At 44.6% G+C, this 22,673-nt stretch overlaps 1 protein-coding gene across 1 annotated transcript in view; it reads left to right on the forward strand.

The window, feature by feature from the left end:
- CDS2 (CDP-diacylglycerol synthase 2) overlaps positions 1-22,457 on the forward strand; it is a 37,558-nt gene extending 15,101 nt beyond the window's left edge. Inside the window, exons 2-13 of the mRNA XM_016128422.2 lie at positions 7,518-7,654; positions 8,917-9,013; positions 9,759-9,856; positions 10,607-10,746; positions 12,310-12,368; positions 13,011-13,093; positions 15,845-15,932; positions 16,411-16,479; positions 17,420-17,572; positions 19,001-19,120; positions 19,534-19,637; positions 19,901-22,457. Of these exons, the coding sequence (XP_015983908.1) occupies positions 7,518-7,654; positions 8,917-9,013; positions 9,759-9,856; positions 10,607-10,746; positions 12,310-12,368; positions 13,011-13,093; positions 15,845-15,932; positions 16,411-16,479; positions 17,420-17,572; positions 19,001-19,120; positions 19,534-19,637; positions 19,901-20,030 (1,278 nt within the window). The 3' untranslated portion in view covers positions 20,031-22,457. The remainder of the gene's footprint in view (positions 1-7,517; positions 7,655-8,916; positions 9,014-9,758; positions 9,857-10,606; positions 10,747-12,309; positions 12,369-13,010; positions 13,094-15,844; positions 15,933-16,410; positions 16,480-17,419; positions 17,573-19,000; positions 19,121-19,533; positions 19,638-19,900) is intronic.
- The last annotated feature ends 216 nt before the right edge of the window (positions 22,458-22,673 follow it).

A 22,673-nucleotide genomic window follows, 5' to 3' on the forward strand; every position in this document is an offset into this window, starting at 1 on the left:
TAACCCATAGGTTCCCTATGGTTTTAGCCATTGGGAATAAATGATTTCACTTTCTGTAGGGCACCACTTAAAGACTCTTTTCCTGTTTCCTTTTCACAGTGCCGAAAATGGGTTGTTAGCAATCCTAGTAGAAACGTTCCTTTTTTCTGCTGGTGTCCTCCCGGCCTGGCTGCAAGGCTGATCAGCAAACTATAGTCTCTGAAAGTAGCATGACTAATATTATAGTTCTCTTGCCTCCTCCCTGCATCATCCCCAATACCCTTGAGATGGTAATTGTTTCTGTTAGCAGATTTTTCTTCAGCATCACATAACTGAGATGTTATGGTTCATTCTGACCATCAACCTCAACCCTCAGCTGAGATGGAGTTGGGTAGAGACAATGGCCAGCTTGTTCACAGTGTGAAGATTTAGTAGCCCTTACTGTTTTATTTGTTATGAAAATGGTGAGCAATTTCTTTTTTGATTGGTGCATCTGGCTGTCTTTGCTTAGAGCAGAAACCACATTGGCAGGAAACTCAGCTCCTGAAAGCCCAAGCTGCAGGAGGCAGGTACCTCATACCATGCTTTTTTGTATACTGGTTTTATTGTAGTGGTCTGGAACCAAACCCACACTGTCTCTGAGGTGTGTGCGCACGTGTGTGTGTGTATGTGTGTGTGTGTATGTATATGTATGTATATATACATATATATGTATATATACATACATATACATATATACGTGTGTGTGTGTGTGTGTGTGTGTGTGTGTGTGTGTGTGTGTGTAGAATGCTGGAGAGGAGGACAGTCAGCAGCTCTTGAGATTTTTGAGATTTTTCTTCTCATTCTACTACCAACTTCTATTCTGCATGTTTGATGGCTCATCCTTAATGAATTTCTTTCTTAATACTTTCACATTCATTCCACTTATGGAACCTACGAATGTATGTAAACATGGTAAGATGGGGGATATTTTGTACAGAGTGGCTGGCTATTGTGGTGTGACATTTATGCCTGCCATTTTAACCTACAGACGCAGAAGTGGAGAACTCCTTAGTTATTCCTTAACCTGTTTTGCCCTTCCTCTCTTTGTGAAGAAACATTTATTGAGGACCTTCTATATGCCAGACAACGTTGTAGGTCATGGAGATGTAGCAATGAAAAATACATTGGAGTTTTTGTTCCAGATTGGAAGATGGACAAATGTGTAATAATTTCAGGTAATAGTGATGTTAGGAAGAAAAATAATGCAGGTGTTTCTTAATATGAAGGTAGCATCTTGACGTGTTAGAATTGGAAAGAGACGTCCAGTATGCAGTCCAGTTAGCTCAAAGGACAAATGTGTTGACTCTGCTTGGAGCATTTCCCATTATTTAAGGGAAAAGAGTGGCAATACACACAGACCTATACATTTTGTAGGACAGGATTGAACCATTTTTAGGTTTCACTATGCCTCCTTACTCATTATTCCTGCTAACAACGCATTAGTTGCTATCTGGAAATACAGCTTATTACCACCCTGGATTTTATGGGTGCCCCCTAGGGACTCCCCTCCCCTCAGTCATTTTAACCTTTCGGGAGAGCTGAAATCACAGCCTTTTTAGTCATTAGTTGCATTCGTATAACTGTAGCTCTAGGATTGCCTTCCCCACACTAATGCTGGCCATCCATTATTCTAAGTAAAGGTTGATGAATTTGATTAAAATTCAGTGAGTTTGAAAAAATGCTCTTTGAGCTTTTAACAGGTTCAAGGCAAGGATTCAAAATAAACAAAGTTGGATAAGGCAGACTTTACATTTAATATGTCCGAAACCTAAATTAGACGATGGGAAGTGCCCTCTTACTGTCTGGAAGTGAAATGGTTCATAGCTAGTGTTAGGTTTTAAAAGCTGAATCTCCCATACACGTTTTTGTGTCTTTTCTGTAGAGCTCTGTGGTGCGGAGTGCAGTTACCTGTGCAGGTACTTTATGTGCCGCAGTCCATCTTGAGCTGTAAACATTTTCTGTATGTCACATTATTGATATGAGGCTTTTGGAGGACTGGATAATGGCCATACTAGGATGAGTCTAAACTTTCAGGATAGGATTCCTCCTATTTGATCCTTCGTTCAGACAACTGAACTTGTTAATTGGAGTTAGCATTAGAAAAAGCTAGAAATACTTTCTTAGCTATTGACACACATATCCACCCACCTACCCACACCTACTTGCTTTTTCAGTGAGAGGGACACATAGATCCCTGACATTCTTACTAAGGATACACCTGTCTCTGGTAATTTCTGTTCCAGGGTCATGTGTGCCATAGGGCTTGATTAGAAGGTGCAAGCAGATACTTAGCAGAAAGATTAGGGTCAGCCTAACAACTGTCCTCCAGGACAAGGTTTATAATTTGCATGTAAAGCAGCGCAAAACAGTTTGTATAAGTTACATTGTCACTTGGTTAAATGAAACGTACACATTTGAATGTGGTGCCAGCGGAAAGGAGAGAGTCGTTGGAAGCGTAACCAGCCAAGGCACTGAGTGCAGCCGGTCCTCAAATAACACCGTTTTGTTCAACGTGGTTTCATCATGACGTTGATGAGATGCTGTAGGAACTTAACTCTTGTTTATATCATTTAGCCTATGGTAAAATTGGTTAAGTAACTTGTCATTTCACTGCAGTTCCAAGGCTCTGTCGATTAAGTGAGGATTTACTGTACTACCTTTTAATGAAATTCCCTTGAAAACTACAAAGAAGAAAAAGCCTAGTGAGTGGTTCCACGTATTTTCTTTCCCTATTTTTTAGCTCCTTTTAGACAAACATGAACAGCATATTAATATATTTTCTTTAGCGAGATACAAAACCGAGTTGGTATCTGGTAAAGAAATGGGACGTGGAGTGGGGCGAGTCCCATCTGCCAGGGTTGACACAGTGCCCAGGGCTCCTGTCCAGCCTGGCCACAGCCACACTTTCTCTGGTCAGGCTTGGACCATCGCCACTTGTGTGTGTCGCTGTGGAGTCTTGAGAAATACTGAGGTTGGAGGGTGGGCCCCTGACAAGACACAAAAGGGAGACTAGAGGGCTGTTGCCCCATAAGCTTTTGTAAGCCCAAGGCAGGCCTTTGGGAAAGCCTGAGAACTGAGAGAGCATGAGAAGAGGAGGGTTTCCCCATCTCTTTTTCTGGCCAGAGCCAGGCCCCTCCGCAGGCTAGGAAAAGCTTGGCTTCCCACCCGCTGTTCCCTCTGGCCCTCCCTTGCCGCCTTCTCTTGCGTCTTTTGAAGGAAGGCTTCTGTGCTGTTCTGAGCTCCAGGTCGGGCTGGTGTTGGCTTTGGGGCAGCTGCGGCAGGGAGAGCGGCACTGGAAGGCTGGGAGGGGAAGCCTTTGGAGTATGAATTTCTCCAAAACTGTCCACAGGTCTTACCTGAGCCCTTGGTACTCAGGAGACTCCGTGTGTCCATCACCCTCGCTGCTTCTGCCTTTCCCTACAGGCTCTAAGTGAACCAGAAGGAAGGAGGCCTCGGAGGGAGCTTTTCCCCCCTTCCTTTTAAAGCATCACTTTTGTTTCTTGTTTACACCAGCACCACAGCCCCTTGAGAAATGGCTAAGGGAGCAAGGGAGGATGGGCAGTTACTGAGATAGAATCTGAGAGAGAGGATATACTCCACTTAGCCTCTGATCTGGTCTCTTGGGTTGAAAAGCAGAGGAGGAAGAGAGTGCCTGGGAGCTGGGATGAGACAATTTGAAGCAGCAATGCAGCAGCTTCTTGCTGCATTGTGCTGGTCCCATGGGTGCTGAGCTGGGACCTCAGATCCCAGCAGGGACGGGGGCGGGAACGGGCACTGGCCTGGTCTTGCTTTGAGGGCCACCTTGGAGTCTGGGGCATGGGTCGGGGCATGGGTCCTGGCACATGAGCTAGAAATCAGAGTGGGTTCTGTCAGACTCTCAGTGCAGCCCGGACACTTTGGTCAATGGTAGGTCAAGTAGAATTAATTATCTTACTAATTCAACAAACCTGTAGGTGCCCTCTATGTTCCAAGATGCTCACGGCTGGTGACATACCACTGCATTGGATGTGTATGATGTTTTTACCATGTTTCCCAGCTTGCACAAATTTACTGAGTTATATACATGTACTTATAGGTCCATTTTAAAGCGCACACAGGAAAGAAAATACAAGGTAAACAGAAATTAGTTCTAATGTTTGTTTCTACACTTCAGTGGATTGTGTTGCACACATCTCACTTCAGAGAGCACTAATCTGTACTGCTGCTTTCGTGCTTCTGACCTCCACCTCCATGGTAGCTTTGGGAAGTGGATTATTTTGGAGTTGGGGCTGCCTCTTAGATAAATGGAAGGTTTGGAAGAGGAAGGAAGGCAGGCAAATACTGAGCTCACGTAACTGGTTAGCACTGGGGTCCCAGCCAGGCCTGATGGCTGTCATTCTTTCCTCCACCCTCCTTGGGTACTCAGGTTGCCTGGGGTGGGTGTTTAAGGTCTTGTGCTCCTGTCCTGTGCACCATGGTCACGCTGCTGTGAGGTGGGGCTGTTGATGTTCATTCCCTTTATAGATTTCATAGACTTTCATTGATACTGCATTTGATCATCAACAACTGGCTGAAATGAGGGATCCTTTCTCCACTAGGAAGACCCAAGAATGGAGGCCTGTGCTGGATGTAATGGGTATCAGAGCCAGGCCCTGGGCCCTGTTCTCCCTGACTGGCTGCTGCCGCCTCCTGCAGAAAGTCTTTCTTTACATCTACCTGTTTCACCATCCCCTGGAGGAGCAAATCTATGAACATGCTCGGCATCTCTGGCTCTTGGTCCAGCATGTAACAGTTTTCTTCAGGCCAAGGACTTGGGTTCCACCATGGAAGCAGCATCAGCACTTGGCATCCTTTACCCATCATAAGTGGTCCAAGCGCAGGACTTTTGCTCATGGAGTGTCGGGGAGCCAGAACACTATAGGCCTCCAGGGTCTCTGAAGTTTCTGGTCCCTTGGCCTGTGACATTTGGCCGGGATGCTTGTGGTGGGGCTGGGGGTCAGGAGCCTAGAGAGCTGGCTGACTTGCCCCTTCCCCATCCATGTCTTCCAGGGCTGTGCTCTTTCCTTCCCTTGTGCAGGGCTTGCCTTGCTGCTGGTGGGAGAATGGTTCTCTTTGTAGGTATTGGTTTCCTACTCAGAGGAAACCTCCTGATAAGGGTTCTGGGGATGCATTTTCTGTGGCCTGGGATGAGGCCTGGAATGAGGCCTGGGACCCTGGAGTTAACTTGCTCACAGGCAGGTAAAACCTAGGAAGTTAATCTTCAGGCTTGTTCCTACAGACTTAATTTCCTAGTTGTTCATCCTAGGACAGCACTTCTTGGTAAAAAGAGCTGTTAACAGTGTCTTTTTAATAATTCTCTGTCTTCTCCTACGTTCTGCCTCAGGATACCTCTCTTCACTTTACCCTATCCTAGCAAGGAAGAAGAGTCACTTACGGTGATAGTGCAGGAAATGGTGCTGGGCTAATCTTGGAAAGGGTCTGGAAGGTTGGGCGGCTCTACTGAGCTAGGGCTCTCTGCCCCTCCCGTGCAGAGGCCTTTCCTGGCTTCTTCCTGCCCTTCCTCGCCTGGGGAACCAGCAGCCTTTGTGAGTCTCCTTGACAACAGGACAGATAAGTTAAAAATAACCTTGTGCCTGGGCTTCTGTGTGTGTGTGTGTGTGTGCGCATGCTCTCTTGCCTGCTGTGTTCAAGCCCGGTCCCTGAGGCTTCTAGATGCTCCTAGAGGTTCTGAGGCCTAGGTGCACTCATGTTGAAGCCCTTAGGTTTAGGGGTCAGATCTAGATAACCACACAGCATCCTTACCTCATTAGAAATGGTCGCGGGTAGAGTGTGTGTGTTAATGTTAACATCCATAATGGAAAGTCGATCTGAATGCGTCACTCTTCATTCAGTCTAGCCGGACAGGGGTGATCCCGGAGGCTTTGCTGTGTTTCAGAACTTCTCGGGGCAGTGGAATGGGACACAGTCCTGGGTGGGAGTTTGGTCGTACCTCTTTAGTGGACTCCCACAGGTAAGGAGGACCCTTTCTGGGGCCCTTTTGTAAGGACCCTGAAGTACAGAGAGAGGCACTTTTCTAGAGCCACCTGGCTCAGCCGTGGCGGAGTAAGGAGCAGCAACTTCGTCATCAGAAGCTGTAGCTCTTTCCCTCAGATCCTATCTGCCCTTTACAAAAGCCAGCTTTGTTTCGTGTCAGCAGTCTTACACTACTTAAAGCCTTCTGTTTTGTGGTGTTATTTTAGTTGTAATTTAGTTTAGAGTTAGCTGTTTCCGAAAGGGCAAGGGCTAGGTATCTCTGACATATCTGGAATCAACTCCTGGCTTCCTCCCTCTGTCCTTCCTTCCATTAGTAAGTATTTTGCTGTGTGCCAGACGTGGAAATGTCATGAGAACAAGGTGTCTTGGGTCTCATCTTTAGGAAACAATAGACAATTACAAAAAATCTCCAAGTCCCCATTGTGGTCAACGCCAAGAGGGAGATGGTCTGAGTATTACAGGGAATGACTGGGGTCAGGGTGGGATTAGAGATGGCTGGAAGAACATTACTAGTGACACAAAGCACTTAAATCTGAAATGTGTAAAAAATTCCTACAAATCAATAAAAAGGAAGGCAGAAAACAGCCAGTAACTTGATAGACACTTCACAAAGGAAGATATCTAAATGGCCGATAAACATGTGAAATGGTGCTCAATTTCATATGTTATTAGGGGAATTCAAATTGTTAATTCAACTTAAAAACACATGTAACTGTTTCTGTGTTTGCATATGTATATAATGAAATCTTTGGAGATGTGATGAAACATCCTTTTTGCCATTTCTAGTTTACTTTCTTTTGATTTTCTTAATGAAAAATAAAATAAATTCTAAGATGCTTAAATAAAAGAAGAGAACCTGGGTTAATAGGAGATTTGGGGTCAACCACGGAGTTCCTCACAGCCCGCGCCTCCCTCCCCACCAGGTTTCTTAATTCGGATCTTCCTCTGTTGCTTCTCTTCTTTCCAGAACTGCTCTGAGGTTCACGTATGGGAAACGCTCTACAAACGGTGGAGGGCTATACAAATACTAAGTGCGTTGTTGCTGTCTAATTCTAAGTGATTTGATTTCGACTCCACCTCTTCTCGTAGCAACTATTCTAAATTCCCCTAAGAAATAACAGCTCTGGGTAGTAGGCTCAGGAATGAGGCCTGGATGAAATCCAGTCACAGCCTCCTTTGCATTCTTTGGATACAAAGGAGGGGCTTTCTCTGTCTTCTGGACCGTCCCTGACTTTCCCATAAGGCAGGGGGATTGAATAGACTGTGGCTGTTACCCATCCTCCCTAGGTGCCAGTGCATGCCTCTCTTGCAGCAGAGAGCTGGCCATCCTGGCACATGTCAGAAGTGTTGGGATCACTGTGAGTCCCATCTGCCAGGTCCTCAGGCCCTGTTCGGGTCTTTTCCCACAGATTTCCGATGACAGATATGTACTTCTTGGTATCCTACTCAGCATTTTTGACCTTTTCTGTTTTTCTGCCACGTAGGAGTCAGAGCCAGAAGTGAAGGTAGATGGAGAGACTGCATCGGACAGTGAGAGCCGAGCGGAAGCCGCTCCCCTGGTAACTCCTGCAGACGATACCCCAGAGGTCCTCAACAGGGCCCTTTCCAACTTGTCTTCAAGGTAACCTGGCTTGTTGGGTGCCTTGCTTTGTGTTCAGGTGCCATGGAAGACCCAGGGTCCTCAGAGAGCCCACAGTCTTGTGGTGGGAGTCTGCTTCTGTCAAAGTATGTGGGGCAGGCCTGCCTACTGGCATTGGCTGCTGTCCCTCTTGTTTCTACGCAGAGCTCCACTGAGTGTCATCTAGTGCTTAACAACAACTGTGAGCCCAGCCTGGGAGGGGTCTAGCCCTCGAAGGGTGCTCTAAGGTGGGCTGGGAGAGGCAGTCCAAGGAGGAGGAAAGCGTGGACAAGGGAATGATGGTGGGCAAGGTCGCTGATGTAGCACATGAGGAGTCGTGGTTTGTGACTGATGGGTTGGCTGCTTCTCACAGAAGAACCCAGTTCAAAGTTTAGTTTTCCTTCTCTCATGCACACACATCCATTACGAGCATTTAAAAATTCTTTCAGAAGATTCGAGAAACACCTCTACTTGGGTGAATCCAGGGTTAAAATTCTGGTCCCTTGAGACTCTGGTCCCTCCAACACCGGCTATGTGGGTAGATTAAAAACACAAAGTGTAAGACTCCAAAACATTATCTAAGAGTGTTCCTGTGTGCCTCCCACACACATGTCCGTTTGAAAGGTTGTATTGTGCAATGGTTGAGGGCATGGGTTCCGGAGCCAGACTCCTAGGATTCAGATCCCAGCTTAACCACTTTACAGCTGTATGACCTGTACGTCTCTTTCCTACTCTGTAAAAGCTCGTAAGAAGTGTTGAAGGTTGGATGAATTAATATATATAAAGTCTTCATAAAAGTACTAGGCACATATTTGATAGCTATTATTATCATTGTTTAATATTATCTCTTTAACGATACAGGAGAAGAGCAATGTTGGATTCTGCTGCAGGAAACATGTTCATAGTTTTTTCTTCAGATAAAGATGGCCATAGAAGCCATCCGAGAAGATACCGAAGTAGAGGGCGTTGCATTTTTATTGAGATTTTTGCCCGATTCCTTCATTAAGACATAAGCGGGGTATATTTTCTGTAGGCCTTGAAGTACCCGCTGAGTTCCATGTGGGCGAAGCGATGGCTCTAGTGGCCCTGCTCCCACCAGCACGTGACTAATGCGTCTGTTGGGGCGAAGGAGGTGCTTCTGGAAAGGATCGACCTCAGCCTCACTTCTCCGAGGACAGGCCATTGCCCTGGGGTTTGTGCTTCGTTCTTTGTTTTTTTTTTCTGGCCTTTGAACGTGTTTTCTACTTCTGTCCTCTCTAACTTAGATGGAAGAACTGGTGGGTGAGAGGCATCCTGACTTTGGCCATGATTGCATTTTTCTTCGTCATCATTTACCTGGGACCAATGGTTTTAATGATAATTGTAAGTGCCATTTGCATGCTATTTTAGTTCTGTCTTCAGTTTTTCCTGCAGGATCGGTCATCTGAAGTGCTTTGTGCTGGCTTGGTTCTAGGAATCATTTGGGGTCCAGGCTCCTCACAACATTTTCTAGAATATCTGTGACTTCTTACTGTTCAAGCACCAATGGAGGAACGTTGGCATAGGCCAGTTGTATGTGGTTAAAGATGTCTCTTCATTTTAAAATTTGATTTTATTATTTCAACTGTTTGATTATACTTTGACCCCAGCTGTGACTTTGATGCTTGGTTTTGTTTGTTTTCGTGGGGCCTCACTCATGGGCTTTGGCTTTTCATTAAGAAATCCCAGTCCACAGTGCTGCTCTCAGCCTTCTCACTGCCATGGAGAGGATTAGATGACTAACAGCTGACCGCTGAACACAGTAGTTGGGGCTTTTCAAGTATTTCTAGTCAAAGTCAAAAGGAGAAGAAACTGAGTCCGGGGAGGTTCCAGAATAAAGAAGTTAATTGAAACTTCAGGAGCACGCATTTATTGAGAAATTGGATCTACCCCGTGTGACATAAAGGGCTGCATTCTGTGTGGGATGGTGTGAGAAAGAATAGAAGAGGAGAGCCGGATCGCTGTAGGACTGACGTTTTTCTTAAATACAACGGTTTTTCTTGAAGGCCCATGACCTGTTAGTTTCTGTTTCCAACAGTTGTAAGAATTGGGAAGTGAGCAGGCGTTCTCATTCTTTTGTGTCCTGCAGGTGATGTGTGTTCAGATAAAGTGTTTCCACGAGATTATCACGATTGGATACAACGTCTACCACTCCTATGACCTGCCCTGGTTCAGGACCCTCAGCTGGTAAGTTCTCTAGCCCCATTGGGGCCTTTGGGAGATTTTGATGATGTTTTTGGTAGATGTTTAGAGTGATGGTGGGTAGGAGGGGTGGGTAGTGAGGGCTACAGACCTGCACACCACCTTTGTCATTCGAGTATTTCATAGGCCAGACTGTGTGGCTGGCCTTCGAGGAGTCCTTAGTAGTTGCCAGGAATCTGGAATCTCCCTCAGAAGAAAGCAGACTGGTTGATGTGCGATAGAAGTAAATGCCAGAGAGACCAATACCAGGTTGGGCAGGGTTTTATGAAGAAAATGATATTCAAGCAATGAGTGAAGAAAGATAAGTGAAGAGGATGCTCTAGGCAGGGAAAACACAAGAGCAGAGCAGACAGGTGGCAGAGCTGGAGTGAACCATCTCGGCAGGCAGGCAGGGTTCTGTTGGGGAGGGTGGAAATAAGACTGGGAGGTAGAACGAGGTGTGTTTTGGAGCGTTCTCTTATATTTTGAGTGTTCTCAGGTTAGGTATGGAAACTATAAAAGGGGCAGAAACTAAATCCCAATTTTGTGATAGATGGAGGGTGGACGAAAGCTGCCACAGTTTCTAGATAAACTTCTCACCTACAGTGTCACTAGAGAACCAGGGGATTGTGGGGTTCTGTCTGGAGGGTTGGGGAGACCGCTATTTCGGTCCTATCCTTGGGGTTTTCTGACAGCCTCTCTGTAAAGGACAGGCCCCCTGTGCTCCCTGAGGCAATGACCTGTCTTTATTTACAGGTACTTCCTACTGTGTGTCAATTATTTCTTCTATGGTGAAACAGTGACGGATTACTTCTTCACTCTGGTCCAGAGAGAAGAGCCTTTGCGGATTCTCAGCAAATACCACCGGTTCATTTCCTTTACTCTCTACCTAATAGGTATGCACCCAGCAGCTCACACGTTCCTGTGCCTGTCTTGTTTTTGTATGGCTGCCAAGTAGGAGCTTGGCACGTTCTCAGTTAATGTGAAGTTTTGATGACATCCACTCTGAGCGGGCAGGGGAGCAGAGCCAAGACTCTGCCTTATGTGAGCTGTAGCAACTCTTTACTGAGAGAATTGAGACTGACGTGCTTTGTAGGGGTGGGGACTGCAGCCTTTGCTACCTGTCCTTGTGATCCAGCCTCTGTTGGAGGAGACAGCACAACGTGGTCCTGATTCTTCTGTCCTGATTCTTCTGTCAGCAGAGAATTTCCTTTTCCAGTGTAATAAACAAAGGACCACCAAGGGACCTACGTACAGAAACAAGTGGCCATCTTTAGGAGAGTCTTCTTAGGAGACTGCCTTGAGGGACAGATGTTGCAGTGTGATAGAAATTGTACTGATTTAGGTTTTAAAAGACTGTGACTTCAGAGGGGCTGGGAGCTTAATCTTCTAAGTCTCAGCCCTTTTTAATCTAGAGCTAAAACGGAGTTTCTGTGAGGGTTACGTCATACAGTAAAGCTTGACAAAGTGTAAAGTGCTCTGTCAGCCTAACTCAGTTCAGACTGTGCACTAGTCTAATAATGCTAGTGTTTTTCCTAGTTGCCTTTAAAGCTAGTTTGAGACAGAAGAAATTTGTTTTGACCTAAATTCATCTGACCTATTTTCGATCAGCTCTGTGAATGACAGACACCTGGCTATTAAAAATACAGAATTCACTGTTTAAGGAAGGGGTCAGCTGACATTGAGGATATTCAGAGGGCATGTTTTAGAACCCAAAAGCAGCCCCCACAAGGAGGCCAGAGCTCTGGAACAGCAACATGCTCTCTTCTGGGCAGGACTGCTTTTGAGGGGCCCAGCACACTTATGGGTAAAAGTCCTTTTCCTTCCTAGAATAGGGGATGGGTTTGCAGATATATCTTGACACTATATGGGTCAATGTAAGACTTGGCAAGGGTGGACTTGACCCCATACCTAGTGGATCCTACCCTCCTGTTCACCAGATCTCTTCTCTGGGACAGACGTTAGCAAACTTGTTCTTAAAGGTCCAGATAATAAATATTTCAGGCTTTGGGGGCCCAAGGTCTCTATTGCAACTCCCTGGTTCTGCCACTAGCAGGAAAACAGCTACAGATAGTATGTAAACAAATGCGCATAGCTGTGTTCCAATAAGATTTTATTTATAAAGACAAACAGCTGGCTTCACTTGTTTGCTGGCCTTTGCTCTAGGGTCAAAACATTCTTATCTGGTGAGTAGTGACCTAAATTGAGTGTTGTCTGCAAGATTTAAAGATAGCGGTGGCTTCCTTTGATTGTCTTGAAGAAGTCATTTTTTCCCTTCTGATTGTTATCTGAAGACCTAGTCTGCCCCTGCCCCCCAGGCTTTGGGATTGTGTGCTGGATAACTGCTACCAGGAAATTTGCCAAAGGACCAGGTAATAACAGATAAAGGAAATGACTGGGACCAAGATAAATGTGGAATGTGATTCTTTTTACCCTTTTTTCTCCCTCCCTCAAACCAGGATTCTGCATGTTTGTACTGAGTCTCGTCAAGAAGCATTATCGCCTGCAGTTCTACATGGTAAGGGAAGTATGTGTGGATGTGTCTGTGTGTGTGCGAGAGAGGGAGAGGAGAGAATTCTTGGCTTAAATGAAGTTCTGCAGAAATGCAACAGGCCTCTCATCCTTTTTATAATAAAACTCTGGAGTGCAATCTGTCTTCATGTATCTAGAACCCAGAGCATGAGGAAAGAGGACCCGTTTAACTTTGGCAGCTCTCCATTTACTTACACCCAGTCATGGTTACTTGGTTTACACCCTAAGTAATCGCTCCACTAGGACCTGAAGATGGGCTCCAGGTAAGGCTCGAGGTGAAGGTTCAGGCATTGTCCGGATGTCCTATCTGCCACCTCATTCGTGAACTCTTAACGCCTCCTTTCTCTGAGTGCCCCAAGCACTCAACAAATACTAAGAGTGAGAAGTACCCAGACCTTTGGAGCACAGAAGGGCTTACTCACTAGTAGTACCGACTAGATTTAGACTGTAGCTGGGGGACAAAATTTCTCCCAGAGGCCTGTTCTGTATCTTTTCACTTCTAATAAGATAAGTGCAGAAGCAGATATCTTTCCTACCCATTTCTCAGCAATTTTTTAAATTTCGGTATTGACTTATTTGAAGTTCCTTTCAAGGTAAACCAATAAAGTCGACTCTTTTTCTTTTGCAGTTTGGCTGGACCCATGTAACGTTACTGATTGTTGTAACCCAGTCACATCTTGTTATCCATAACCTGTTTGAAGGAATGATCTGGTGAGTAATGACGATGAGGGGATTTTCCCTTTTATTTTGTGGGTGTTTCTCATGTTAAGGTACTTTACGCTCTAAGCCAGTGGCTCACACCTTGAACTACATCAGAACCCCGTAAAGGGCACCCCTGAGTTGCTGCTTCAGCAGATCTAAGGAGGGGCCTGAGAATGAGTTTCTAGTGAGTCCCAGCTAATGTTGATGCTTCTAGTCAGGACCTACACACTCTGAGAACTACAGTTCCAGATTAACAGGTACAGGGATATTTTTAAAAAAAATCAAAGACAATGCTAATGTATGGCAACACATTTGAAACCCCAGAGTAAATTTTTATGATTTCCCAGCAAAATGTAAACTACTAAAGTCATGAAGAAGAAAACTTAAGTAGGTTGATAACTGTAGAAGAATTTTGAAAATTGCGTAAGTATCCACACCTGGAAAAAAAAAGCAATGATAACAGTTGAGTTTTATTGAACCCTTAATACTAAAGCTGATAAACATAGGGAGGGAGAAACAAGAATAACTGTTTTTTTTTTTATGATTATAGATAAACCATTGTAAATAAACTATTAGCAAATGGAATCTGGCAGCGAGTCAAAAGAATGTGTACAGTTGTGTGCAGCTTAACGTTTTGGTCAGTGACGGACCGCATGTCCTGTGTTGGTCCCTCCCAGTGGAGCTGAAACATTTCTGTCGCCTGGCGAAGTCAAAGTGCTTTGCATTACTCAAGTACTGACCATCGTGCTACAATTGCCTACAGTATTCAGTACAGTAGCATGCTGTATAGATTTGTAGCCTGGTAACTGTGGGGGAACAGAATTTGTCACCCCAAAATATCTCTGGCATAAGAATTATTTTAGGCTGGTTAATTTTAAGAAACAACAGACAAAGGAGAAGCTTTGAAAACTTAAGTGTACACAGTGCCTTTGTAAACGGCATTTACGACATTTCCGCTTGTAAAGGTGTCTCCCTGCAGTACCTGGAAGAGGGGAAAGGCCTTTTCTCTACAAACTCTTAACCAACGCAGAAGAGAATGGACCTAAATCTGCATAACAGCCTTGCCCTCGCGTTTACTTTGCTTTTTGGGATAACCTCCTCTGACTCCCTCCACGCTAACATCATCTTTGGTCTTTAGCTGAAGATGATATTTAAAGGTGGTGGCGTCAGCCATTTTGGCCAGTTACTCAATTTTCCTGGTATGCATGTTATTACACTTTTGTTTGTTTTTCTCCTGTTTATCTTTTATTACAGGGATGTCTCATCCAAGAACCCAGAAGGGTAGAGGGAAAATTATTTTTCCTCCGTTACTGAGCAGTAGATTCTACCATATACTGTATACTGTTTGTGTAAGGCACTCGAGGATCTTTCTACAGGGACTCACATTGCCTAGCACATTTTTCAGAATGTATCCTGTAGTTAAGCAGCTGTACTGTTAGTAGATTTTATTCCAGAAATGCAGTGGTTTCAATAGGAAATCTGTCAGCATTGATAGAAATCAGCAGCTGATTGAAGAAGCTGAGTGGTCTCAGGGAAGAGGTGAAGGCATAGCCTAATGTATACAAGAGGCATTAAAGAATTGTGGGTAAGACCCCAGACTGAGCCTCTGTTTCCAGATCTCAGAATGAGGGTACAGTACCCCCCACCTCTTGAGGTATAAATTACTAAATACATGTAAAGAGCTTAGAACAGGGATGAGATCATATAAATATTAGACATTTATTACAGTTAAAACAATTATAATGGAGTGGAGGGGGATATAGTTCCTCCTATTTTTTTTCAGATTTTGCTAGATGTTTCTTAACAGTAGTGCATACTATGTCCTCAACTTTGGGGACAATTTACCATTTGCTTCAAGTTACTGGTTTTCAGACTTAACCTCCAAGACGTAGAATTATAGTTGTATAGCAGAGAATATGTACTGGAAGCCTTGATCCAGGAGATGTTTGGGGGTTGGGGAAATGCAGAGCCTGTAAACCCCTGCCTCAATAAGCAGGAAGTCGGAACATTTTGTGTATGGGCCTGGTATGGGCCAGGAGACTGAGAATTTTGTATAGTATGTTAAACAGCAATAGAGGAATTTTTTTTTCTTTTTTATTGTAACAGTGATGTTTCTATTTTTATTTTTAAAATTTTTTTTAGAGGAAACTTAAAAAAAAGCGACTGTCAGAATGGAGCGTGAGGAGAAGAGGTTGATGTTATAAGTGTGGAAATGGCCCCCCTTTTTCATGGTGGGGATGATCAGACAGCAGCGGGAGGCAGCGAAGAAATTTAGCTGTGTGATTTTACTCTTAGGGTAGCCCTGGGGGAAAGTAGGACTTACTAGACAGTTAAGAAAAAGGTAAATTATGAAATAGACATAAAATATATTAGGATTGTGGAGATAACTACTAAAAGAAGAAAAATCAGAACTGGCTATTTTGGGGAATGGAGATAAGGATGGGAGAAACAAGGAAAACTTATTTTTTTCTGTAGAGTTTAAATGCGTATTATCATGTACAGAGATTATAATGAAAAAAAGAACAACCGACATTCCATGGACTGCCACCTTCATTTATTCAGTAGTCATTCGGTAACCATTTGAATACCTGCTATGTGCCCAGTGTTAGGTATAGCTTGTTTGGTATTTTATTTTTTTTAATTTATTTCTTAATGGGTAACAAGTACTTATTGGTTATTTCAGTACTGGAGTTTATGAGTGGTATGGACTTTTGCGATATTATCATCTTGGTAGAGTTGATCCTTTGGTTTATTTCCTAGGTTCATTGTCCCTATTTCTTGTGTGATCTGTAATGACATCATGGCCTATATGTTTGGCTTCTTCTTCGGTCGGACCCCACTCATCAAGGTAAGTGGTCACCCTGACATGAGCTGTCACCGTGAGGGAAGGATGGTGCTTTCAATATGAGTAGGGTCAGCTTGGGAGGCAGGGTATCTAGCTTGCGTGTATGTATTCACGTCACCCTGGAGAAAGGCTAGTACTAAATTTTAAGAGAAAAACCAAACAACAATATTGACAACTACCCACAGGAAAAAAGAATAAAGAATAAATTTTAATTGACTATATAGGCATATTTTGGGGGCTTTGATCTGAATTTGTGTGTTGCCATTTAATTAGTATACTGTTCTATGATATAATTAAATGATTTGAATGACCAATTGAAACAAAAAGGAAACCGAGATGAATCATGCAGGGAACCAAGAAAGCAAGCATGGGGATATTTTTTAAGGGGAGATAGTTAACAGTGAGGTTTTTAAGTATTCATTGTTCCCAAAGCCAGACTTATCACAACACCCTTTGCTAAGAACTTGCTCTCTGTCCACAGCTGTCCCCAAAGAAGACCTGGGAAGGCTTCATCGGGGGCTTCTTTGCTACCGTGCTGTTTGGCCTTCTGGTAGGTGGTGGCTCCTGGCTGGGTAGGGGAGTGGACAGAGGCCTCACACATGTCTTTGAAGCCCGTCTAGGGCTAGAGAGCCTGCCTCCCAAAGCCAAGGATTCTATCCTGCTGAATAGGGACCTTGCCCTGAAGAAGGGCACCAGCATGGCATGCTCCATAACCGCACAGGCAGTACCAGCTGCCCTTGATCTGCCAGTTCTCAGACAGGATCTTGACAGTCAAGGAGCAGGGGCCATGCACACCGTGCTGCTTTCATGCAAGGCGTGCCAACAGTCAGCAGGTGGTGGTCTTGTCCAGACATTTGATATTTCCAAGTCGGTTTGATTGGCTCTGGAGAGTAAAGTGTGAGGTGAGATAATACTACTCCAGCCCAGATTTTCTCCTGCGTGTGCCCTGCCAGTAGGTGGACGATCTTCCAGCCCTTTCCAGAGCACCATTCCTTTTTCTAACGTTAGCACAGTCTCCCCTTTGAAGTGTCATTTAACTGTCCACTGATGACTTCCTGTTGTAGTGCTTTTTATTTAGCCTTTTTTCTCCTGGCTGCCTGCCCCGCACTCACTGTACATTCCCCTACACTTGCCTCCAGTTAGCACGAAGTTAAGAGATCCTGAGAAAAATGGCCTGTAGCTCCCCCAAGTGGGAAGAAACTTCTTATAGTTCTTTGCCCTTTGCCCACATTCCTTAGGTCTTTCCTGGATTCATTCAGGAACTGGGTGTTTGGGCAGGTATGTGTGAGACCTGAGTGGGCTGTGAAACTCCTCCTCCGCCCAATTCAGGTAAAATACACATGTGGTGAAACCTAGATCTCCGATTTAGTGTGTGGCTTGCAGTTAGAGGGTGCTAGGTACTGTGAGGGACATGGCCAAACCAGGCGTCTGTTGCTCAGGCAGGGTGGCAAAACTTGTCTCCTTTGCCTGTCTCTATTCTTCATCCTCAGCTGTCCTATGTGATGTCTGGGTACAGATGCTTTGTGTGCCCCGTGGAGTACAACAACGACACCAACAGCTTCACTGTGGACTGTGAGCCCTCGGACCTGTTCCGCCTGCATGAGTACAGCATTCCCGAAGTGATCCAGTCGGCCATTGGCTGGGTATGTCCCACTCCCATGGGGCGAACCAACTTCAGTGGGATAGTGACACAAAGACAGAGCCCCCTCTCCACCTCACCTTCCCTCCAGAACGCTACCTTCCTCTCCCCTCAAAGCTGTAAGCCCAGGGAGGAAGGACAGTTGTTAAGTCTGTTCAGGGTGAGGCACGAGGAGACCTTCCCTCCCACTACAAATCGCTAGGGCCAGTGGTTCTCAAAGTGTGCTCTGTGGATTCCTGAAGGACCCTGAGATCCTTTCAGGGGGTCTGTGAGGTCGCAGCTATTTTCATAATAAATGACATCATTTGCCTTTTTCGTTTTGTTGCCATTTGCTGCGCTGGGGCTGGAGCAGTGGTTAGGTAAACCCGCTGGCGCCTTGGTGTGAGCGAAGGCAGTGGCACCAGACGGGACTGAGTCATTCGATTCCTCCTGCTACAGCCTCGCAGTAAAGAAAATTAGTTCCTCTTAAGAGTGTCTTTTGTGAAATCATAAAATTATTCATTTTATTAAATCTCGACCCTTCAATACACAACTTTCTAATACTCTTAGTACCAAAATGGAAAGTATACATAAAACATTTCTGCTAAATACTGAAATACTTGCTTGCCTAAAGGACATGTGGGTACTTGCTTGACTTATGAACTGAACTAGTTACTCTTTTATAAAAGTGTAGTTTTTACTTGAAACGAACCGACAAGTGTTTTAGACTCATATGTGGCAGACATTTTTCTTAAAAATGAATGAAGCAAGCCTGTCGCTCAAGGAAAACAATTGTTACTGATGGTAAAATATGGCTTTCAGGTGAAACGTAGAATTTTGGAAAGTGTGTGGCTGCCACTGTGAGCTTGACAGCTTCTGATACTTTACGGATTTTCTGATGAGATCCGTGGTGATTTTAATATGTAATGTTTTGACATTATATAGTGAAATGCGTCTATATTTGGAAGATTGACATGACTCAGTGAACCAGTATTTTCCAAATGGTTAATGCATGGTGTTACTTAGTCATCTGTGGGTAAAAGATCATTCAAAGTGCAAAGTAGAACAATGAATTTTAATTTAAGAGTACAGAAAGTTCATTGATAGGATTCCACCAAATTTTTAAGGAACTACCACTTATCTGATATAATGTCAAAGACTATCTCAAAAAGTACTAAAATACTCTTCCTTTTTTTCAACTACATATTTGTTTAAGGCTGGTTTTTCTTCATACACTTCAACCAAAACAACAGATTTTAAGAGACTGAATGCAGAATATCTTACTGCCTTTTATTAAGACAGACATTAGAGACTTTAAAAAAAATCATTCTTACTAATATTTTTTTCCAGGGAGGGGCGGATGTAGTTAGCTGCGTAAAGAGTTATTTACGTTAACATGTAATGAGGCTGGACCTACAGGCATCTTGACTTTTGCTTCATTTATTCTTCTCAGAAAATCGTCCGGATGTACCCCTTCCAGATCCATAGCGTTGCCCTCTCCACCTTTGCCTCGCTCATCGGTCCCTTTGGAGGGTTCTTCGCAAGTGGATTCAAACGAGCCTTTAAAATCAAAGTAGGAAAACCTTCTCTGTTTCTCTCATTGTCTGCCAGCAGGCCCCTCTTCACCTCCCTTCTGCCTTCCTCCTCCTGCCCCACACCATCGGCCACCACCCCCTTCAAAATATTAGGCTATTAACATGTGCTCTTCTTCACCCATGCATGAAATTTAGGTAGGTTAAATAAAAAGACTCTGTTTCCATTAAAATTCAGTAGTTGGATTATCAGTTTATTTGTTAGTAATCTCTACATCTTTCTTTAAAAGAAACATTTTGTAGTGGAATAAGATCGTGTCCTGTTATAGCCTCAGCATTTGAGTCAGTGCTTACGGCTCACACTCTGTTTCCCTCAGCTACGCAGAACAGTGGCCATAGGCCAAGCCTCGATCTTGGCCGAGCCCAGGCTCACCAGTCCTTCTCCCTCTGACAGGACTTTGCCAATACCATTCCTGGCCACGGAGGCATCATGGATCGCTTTGACTGCCAGTATCTGATGGCCACCTTTGTCAATGTGTACATCGCCAGTTTTATCAGGTACAATGCCTTTCTACCTGAACCAAGTTGGTAGATTTTTAAGTATGGTGAAATTTTAGAATTTTAGCTACATCTCCGTTTCAGTGAAAAGCATCCCAATTCCAAAGGCGGTTTTCCGCATTTGGATTACTATTTATGGATTCCTTGAGGGCCCTCGGCCCTCCGTTAGTAGAACATCCGTAGGCGGGGGCAGCCACTTGGATGACCAGGCTCTAGCAGATGCTGGGCCTTCGTCAGTGCTGTTTCTTCACATTCTCTTCCAGGGGCCCGAACCCGAGCAAGCTGATTCAGCAGTTCATGACCTTGCGGCCAGACCAGCAGCTCCACATCTTCAACACACTCAAGTCTCATCTGACCGACAAGGGGATGTTGACAGACGCCACAGAGGGCTAGTAGGGGCTGCGCAGGGCCAGGAGAGCCAGAACAGGACTGAGCGAGGGGGCAGCGCTCCAAGGCAAGCCCAGCTGGTGTGACTTAGACAATGACAAAGCTTCAACTCAGTTTTTTTCTTTTCTTTTGGTAGGGTCTTTTTTATCTGTGAGTTTAAAAAAATTCTGTACATATAGTCTGTGTGCTTACAATTTGGGTTGCAAGGAAACTACAGCTTTGAGTTGGAAGGAAGTCATGGGAGTAAAACCATTTGGGTTTTTTAAGCAGACGTTTTTAAAAAACCTGAGAGACAATGTTGCCCAGCTCTGGAGTGGCTGCTTGGCACTTCTAGGTCCCATCAATTGAACGGTTTCTGGACTCGATCAGAGAGTGGCCATTACCTGCGTCCGACCATTTCAGGGCCACCCATACCTGTCTTTGTACTCCCCCTCCCCCCCAGCAGGGAAGAGGCACACAGCTTGGGTATCTTTGCTACTGGAGAGCTTCCGTCTTCTGTGCTATAATCCCTGCCTTGGAGCTCCAGGCTGGAGGGACAAAGGCTTATTGATCAGATAAGCATTCTGTCCACATGAAATCCTATGAAACATGAGCTTTGCTATAGGATGTGGGTTCATCTTACTTCATCACAGACTGAAAGAAGTTTTCAGTTTTTATTTTCTTCAGAAAGCATGAAAAATTATTTATAATAGTCTGGAAAAGAAACCACACTGTAATATTTCAAGCATATGCAGTAGAATGTACTGTAACCGAGCCTCTTCCCACATGTTTAGGCTCAGATGGCCCCTCTTTAGGGCAGTCCTAACTGTGTCATTTCAGGGAGTGATGGCATTCATGTTTGTGCTGTAGACGGGTTGCTGCTGAATCCTTTCTGGGGGCTTTCCCATTAGGCAGGGAAAGCCCTCTGCCTAAAGAGGGCTTCTCGTTCATGCACCCTTTGCCTCACCGACCACCACGTAGCTGCTGTGTTGTATTATATTACTCTTAAGGCAAGCGTGTGTTGTGTATGTTTTAAAAATCACTTATTTCTTACAGTGATTTCAGTTGTACCATTATTTCTTCACTAAAACCACAGAGTCCTGCTTAAAACTCTGGAAAACCCAAACCAGTTAGAGATTTGACTAGACTAAAGATTAAATGCACACTTTTTATATAATGTGACCAGTTAAATGTAGTTTGTATTTTACTGGGGGACCTTTTTTTTTTTTTTAAAAAAAAAAAAAAAGATACACAAACTGTGATTTACTTTTTTCCCCTTATTATAGGTGTGAGGTCGACCTTGGAGGGGGTACAGGAGAGAGAATTCAGGGCTCAAATGTGTTCTGTTATTCCGTGCCACAGCTGTTCTCATTGCCACGCAAGGGGGTAATGGCTTTTGCCTCAGCACCTTGGTCTGGTGCGGGTTTGTTTTGTTTTGTTGCTGCTTAAATCAGCCTTCCCGCCTCCCTGAAAACTAACACTCTGTCCAGATCACTGAAGCGTCCAGCACAGGGCAGACTGCTGTAGACACTTAGCTCCCAGTCACTGCACGACCTTCCACGTGCATGCAGCATTGAAGCAGCTTCTTTCTTTTGCATTTTTACTTCCATTTGAGAACTTGGCCTTTCTTTTTCAGGTCCAAGTCCCCCTTAAAAATGTGTTCTCGCACGGGGTTACAATCCTGGCTATGTAACCTGGACAGGACTCTTCACTCTCTGGGTCTTTGTTTTCTGAGCCGTCTTCTAATTCCAGTATTCTGTGATTCTGGCTCATCAAGTTCATGTCACCAGAGGCTGCTGTGGGTACTGGGCACCCCAGAAACAGGTGCCCTCAGTCCTTTTCTAAATGCGTGTCCTGAAGACGAGACAGTATTTCAGCAACAAATTAAACAGTGGAAGTGATGAATAACAAATGTAGTTTTCTCTTTGAAGAATGAACTTGGTTTCTCAAACCAGAGACAGAGGGCATCTCATTTGTCTTGTGTCATCCCATTGGGGACATACGGTGGGGTCCTTTGGAGCAGGGAGTCTCAGCTGGGGCCCACTAGCAGGAAGCCACTCTTGAACAGGGCTGCCTTTGGGATCAGAATGCCTGGCACATTCCATTGGGGTCATTGTTGGGGAATCTGGGTGTCCTGGGGAGCTGAAGCTGGGTGCTCACCAAAGCTGCCACCAAGAAGGCCAGAGGATCATCTTGGGTTTAATTTTCTTACGATTTCCCCATATTCTTTCTGGTGAACTGTGGAATGTCCTGGTGGGGCAGTCAGGAGAGCAGTGCCACCTTGTGTCTGTATTACACAATGTTTTTCTTTCCCCCGTTTATTAAAGATATTTCACCTTTCAGGTAAGATTTAAGAGACTATTTTAACAAATACCTGTGTAGATCCTAATGGGGTAACTTGCTTCAGATACATTTTTTCGTGTGTGTGAGAAATAAAATGTGGCTGAAACTGTGTGCCCTCCCTTGTTGTGGATTCAGTTTCTCACTTGCATGTGCGACTTTGTATTTCTCACTTGTTTTTGCATTCATAAATAGTATGCACGCCCGATTTAGAGATTTTTGTTTTCCCATCTAAACCCTATGCATTCTCAGAACAGCCTTCCAAGGTATCTCGGGTGAGAGTCATGAGCACCATGTCGGTGAGGAAGTTGAGGAGAGAGAGCTTCCCCA

Source organism: Rousettus aegyptiacus, unplaced genomic scaffold (assembly GCF_014176215.1).
Source record: "Rousettus aegyptiacus isolate mRouAeg1 unplaced genomic scaffold, mRouAeg1.p scaffold_m13_p_12, whole genome shotgun sequence".
Taxonomy (NCBI): domain Eukaryota; kingdom Metazoa; phylum Chordata; class Mammalia; order Chiroptera; family Pteropodidae; genus Rousettus; species Rousettus aegyptiacus.